The sequence below is a fragment of the Amphimedon queenslandica genome, unplaced genomic scaffold, assembly GCF_000090795.2.
Source record: "Amphimedon queenslandica unplaced genomic scaffold, v1.1 AMPQUscaffold_12900, whole genome shotgun sequence".
Taxonomy (NCBI): domain Eukaryota; kingdom Metazoa; phylum Porifera; class Demospongiae; order Haplosclerida; family Niphatidae; genus Amphimedon; species Amphimedon queenslandica.
The window spans coordinates 29,762-34,817 of record NW_003546864.1 but is presented as its reverse complement, the minus strand read 5'-3'; the positions used below and the strand labels follow the sequence as shown (position 1 = coordinate 34,817).

Sequence of the window (5,056 nt, the reverse complement as noted above, 5' to 3'; positions counted from 1 at the left end):
CATAGGCTCTAACGATAATGGGCCTTTATGTTGTTGGGACACCCAGGCTGTTGCTGTTGTATCAAGTTGACCGGGTAATGAAACTTGAGATTGAGTTGGTTTAGGCGATGATGGTACAGGTGGCAGTTGTGTAATATTTTCTGATGACATTGCTGGATCTTCCATAGGCTCTAATGATGATGGATCCTTCTTCTCCTCTTGTTGCTGGGGTACCATTCCTATTGTATCAAGTTGACCTGGTGATGAAACTTGAGACTGAGTTGGTTTAGGCGATGATGGTGGTGGCTGTGGTGGATTTTTTGGAGAAGAATATTGTGAAGGTAATGTAGGAGGAGTTGATCCTATAGTTGACAAAAGAGCAAAAATTAGCTTCAGTAGCTTTGAAATTAAAATTCATAATTTCCCAGGAGTATAATAAAGATTATTCATTCATTTAACATTATTTGTTGTATCTGTACATGGTATACTGAATTATGAATTATGATATAGTCTTAATAATCAATTATTGAGTATATTTATACACTCACCAGTAGCAGTACTGTGTACATCATTGGTTCCTTTGATATCATTACCACTGATCATAGCATTACGTTCTATAGAATACACACACACAGTCAATACTAATACAATTAGTGATATTAACTTACTCTCTTGATCTAACTTGTCAGCTGCAGCATTCTCATTCATAGATTTAAGAGCATCTGACAGTGAGTCAAAGGTAGCTCCTCCTTTACTCTCAACATTATCAGCTCTGGACAACCACTGGGAGAGAGTCTCTGTCAAGCATCGATATACATCACCAGGATGATTCCTTTCAATGGCGTCCAGTGTGTTCTTGTGTAGTCCTAGTCTCAGTCCCAGCTCATGCCATCTTGTCTGAGGGAAACCACATCTCTTTAACAGATCAAGTACATCAATAAGTTGATCTATAAAACATAATATATAAATATACTAAAGACTACAGTTAATGGATTATTACTAATAGTCAATGGAGAAGTGAAGAGAGAAGGAGAAGGAAAGCTGCTGTTGCTTTTGGTAGCCATTGCGTCTGCAAGAAGATCAGGGTGGGGCTGGTTAATAATAAAACAAGGTGTGGCAAATGACGTCATTATAAACTAATCAAAATGGCGGCCGTTAGGGTAGAGCTAACTTGTGATACATATCTTTGCTGTCTCACTCACGCCATGTCCACTGAAAGAGAAGAAGTGATGGGTCTATTACTAGGAGAAGTGAGAGGAAGATCCTCCATTATTATTAGTATAGTCTGTCCGTATGTATTGCAGATAATAGAAGAAGGAGAAGTTGCTGTAGTTCAAGTGTTTTCACTGTACATGATGAGGAGACTGGATAAACAACCTGACAGAGTAGAGATATCTCCAGAGTAGCTGTCATCAGGAGCCATTGAAGCTGAGGCCTTGAGTGAGAGGATGAGTAGAACAGTACAAGTGGTGGGTTGGTATCACAGTCATCCTCATATTACTGTATGGCCTTCACATGTAGGTATGGTAGGAGGGGCAAGGGGCGGGGCTAATAGTAGTAATGTATAATAGTGTTTGATTGGTTTTATGGATTTATTATTGTCTAAACATAATGTGTACTGGTAAAATAATTCAAGTTTTTCAGTCAGCGAAAAGTGTGTTCATTATTATTTGGCTTAAGATACAGTACAGGGTATTTCATCAGAAATAAAAAGTAAAGAATTTTCCATTTTTATTAGATTTTCTGATGCCTATAAATGTTCTTACATTGCATAGAAAGTTTGAGCTAAATCCGATCAAAATTGCATTTTTTACAAATTTTAAAAGTTACTCTAAAATCGGGCAAAAGTCCCTGTACTCAGTATCACGGGCCAAATTTTGCCAAAAATGAAAGTTAAGAATTCTCAATTTTTATTACATTTCCTGATGCATACAAATGTTCTTATGTTGTGTAGAAAGTTTGAGCTGATTCCGATCAAAATTGCAGTTTTTATGACCTGGGGGCGTAGCGCCCAGGTCGTCCTATAATTGATTCACCCACGTGTGATATATATTTGATTGTATGTCCACACTTACATTTCTTCTATACATGTTGTATTGGAGAAATAACAAGCCTTAGCAACCACCCGCCCACGCTACGTAAGTGGGTGTGGTCACTGCAAGCAAAATGGTGGTTTGCACATGGGACAAAGTTATGAGCTTTCTAACAGTGAAAGAACATAGAGATACTGTCTAAAGTCTTTTCTGGTAGCAGTAGAAGGTAGAGAGAACCTTCATAAGTCTTAATAAGATCCTAGCTGTACTTGCAAGGTGGTGAAACAATTATAGGAATATTTTTACACTGTTACGCTTGTTTATAAATTTTTTAATTTACTCCGAAATTGGGCAAAAGTCCCTGTACTATAGTACAGGGTCACTGTCCAAATTTTGCCAAAAATGAAAAGTTGAGAATTCTCAATTTTTATTACATTTCCTGATGCATATTAGAGCTGGGCGATAGTGATAAAATTACTATCACGATATTTGCCTTAATTACTATCCCGATAGTGAAACTATCACAATATAATAGCTTTTATGTGTTTAGTTTATTAATTTTAAATTAAAATGATACAACTCAACAATGCAATAAATGTAGCATATTGTTATGTACACGCTTGATGTGTTGCTTGATGTGTTGTTTAACTAGTAAGCATAACCATTGTTCATTTACAACATGGCCTGCTTCACTGAACCCTTGTATAAAGCTCTACCAAATATCACTCAAATTTTGCTACACCATTGCCATGACTATAACACTTAATTGCTAAAGATGTGGTTATAGCACAGAGCATGCCTAGACTGGCTGGCTAGATCCACTATCACGATAGCTTAAATACTATCACGATAGTGAATATATTCGAAACTATTGCCCAGCTCTAATACATATACATGTTCTTATGTTGTGTAGAAAGTTTGAGCTGATTCTGATAAAAATTGGATTTTTTACGAATTTTTAAAGTTGCTAAAGAACCAGCCCAAAAACCCTGTATAATATGTATTGATCTACTACATTTACATGTACATGTATTTATTATTATTATTATTATTACATGTATACATGTACATTTCATGTTTTCAGATGTTCGTACTCAGGCTAATTACCAGTTGATGGGTCGTCATTTTGTTGGTCTCATTTTCTCTTGTTTTGAAGAAATTGATAAAGTAAGTAACCACACCCACTTTAATTAACCACCATTGCCTCCGCCCACACACAGAAATGCTCCACTAAAGTTATCTGTTTTCAATCAATTCCCAAAACTAAACGATCCTTTAAAGTAAGCCCTGCCCTTAATAATAGACCACGCCCATTTCTCCACCCACTAGTTATGAACATGTTACATTAGAGTGTAAGGTGGTCCCTACAGTACAGGGGACTGTGAGTCCTATGGCTTCATCTGGTCTCATTAGATTATTAAATATATTAATTGAAGAAGAGAAACATTCTTATGAGAGCAACCAGAAGTAGGTTTTATGATTATTATACTGTACAAGAAGTACTCTCTCTCTCTCTTTCCCTCTCCCTCCCTCCCTCCCTCCCTCCCCCCCTCTCCCTCCCTAGGCTGATGTATGGTCGCTAGGTATCACAGCTATTGAACTAGCACAAGGCCAGCCTCCTCATGCTGATCTTCATCCCATGAGAGTTTTATTCCTAATACCGAAACCAGAGCTCCTCGGGAATTATTCTAAAAGTTTTAAAGAGTTCATCGCCCTCTGCTTGAATAAAGACCCAAAAAACGTAAATGAAAAATGAAACCTTTCCATACTGTACATGTACACATGTATATGTGTTGTGTACATGTTAATGTACTACAGTCTACATGTACTAATTTGAACAATTTTGGCAGTCTACAACATGTGAAAGGTTTAGCAATTACAATGCAATGTACACTACTAGCAAAATTTGCTTAATTCCGTCCCACCTACACATGTACGCATGTACATGTTAATATACATGTACATATACATACACATACTTTCTAAATTTACATGTATAGCCAACAAACTTAAAATTATTTTTATTTACATGTACATTATTTCCAGAGACCTAGTGCTCGTGAGTTGTTACGTCACAAGTTCATAAAACACGCTAAGAAGACCTCCTGTCTGGTTGACCTGATCGACCGGTACAAGAGGTGGAAGGCATCAGGAGAGAACAGTGACTCAGACTCTGAAGACACCAGCAGATCAAAGTATGTAAATGATTCATACTGATCAGTTATTGATTGATACTGATCAATGATTGTTTGATACTTGGTTGTCTCTGATCAAATTACTATTCATTAATTTTTAACTATTTTAACCATTGGTCTACTTTTGTTAACTTAACGGACGTACATGTACACTGTACATGTAAATATGGTTGTTAATATGCATTGGGTACCTAATACATGTACATGTACAGTGATTGTAAAAATTGGTAAAGTTAATGGACATTAATATGTTGTACCCACCATTGCAAAAATGTTACAGTATTTGATTTGAATTGACCAGTGATTGGTTGATACTGATCAGTGGTTGATCAAATTTGATTGATACTGATCAGAGATTGATTCACATTATCATGATTCATTCCCATTAGGGTACACAGAGGTGATGATGAAGCCACTGATCCTCCTGATTGGAAGTTTGATACAGTAAGAGAGACCTCAGCTTCAGAGGCTCCTAGACTCTTCAATAAAGAGGAGACCAGTCCAGTTCCAGTACCAGTACCAACTCCTCCTGCTCCTGTTAGTAATGGACCTATTAATGGATTATCAACCAATCTCACTAGCAACGTAATTAATAATAATAATGATGATGATGATAATAATAATAATAATAATAATAATAATAACAACAATAATAATAATAGTAATGCATGTGTACATACATGTACATAAAAGTTGCTCCAAAATCAGGCCAAAGTTCCTGTACTACATGTATATACAGTACACGGTATTGGACCAAATTTTGTGACAATGGAACTAATGGGTTTTTGCTTGTCATGGATTTTGTGACAATGGAATCAATGGGTTTTCGCTTGTCAAAATTTTAGAGTA

The 5,056-nt window shown here is 36.4% G+C and overlaps 2 protein-coding genes across 2 annotated transcripts in view; both read left to right on the top strand.

The window, feature by feature from the left end:
* The first annotated feature begins 1,047 nt into the window (after positions 1-1,047).
* Positions 1,048-5,056, top strand: part of LOC100631756 (lys-63-specific deubiquitinase BRCC36-like) — a 31,441-nt gene continuing 27,432 nt past the window's right edge. Inside the window, exon 1 of the mRNA XM_020002494.1 lies at positions 1,048-1,153. The gene's annotated coding sequence lies outside the window, so the exon portion shown is untranslated. The remainder of the gene's footprint in view (positions 1,154-5,056) is intronic.
* Positions 3,087-5,056, top strand: part of LOC100631881 (serine/threonine-protein kinase 26-like) — a 4,250-nt gene continuing 2,280 nt past the window's right edge. The window contains exons 1-4 of the mRNA XM_011408641.1: positions 3,087-3,179; positions 3,577-3,753; positions 4,059-4,207; positions 4,597-4,792. Coding sequence (XP_011406943.1) covers positions 3,087-3,179; positions 3,577-3,753; positions 4,059-4,207; positions 4,597-4,792 — 615 coding nt within the window. The remainder of the gene's footprint in view (positions 3,180-3,576; positions 3,754-4,058; positions 4,208-4,596; positions 4,793-5,056) is intronic.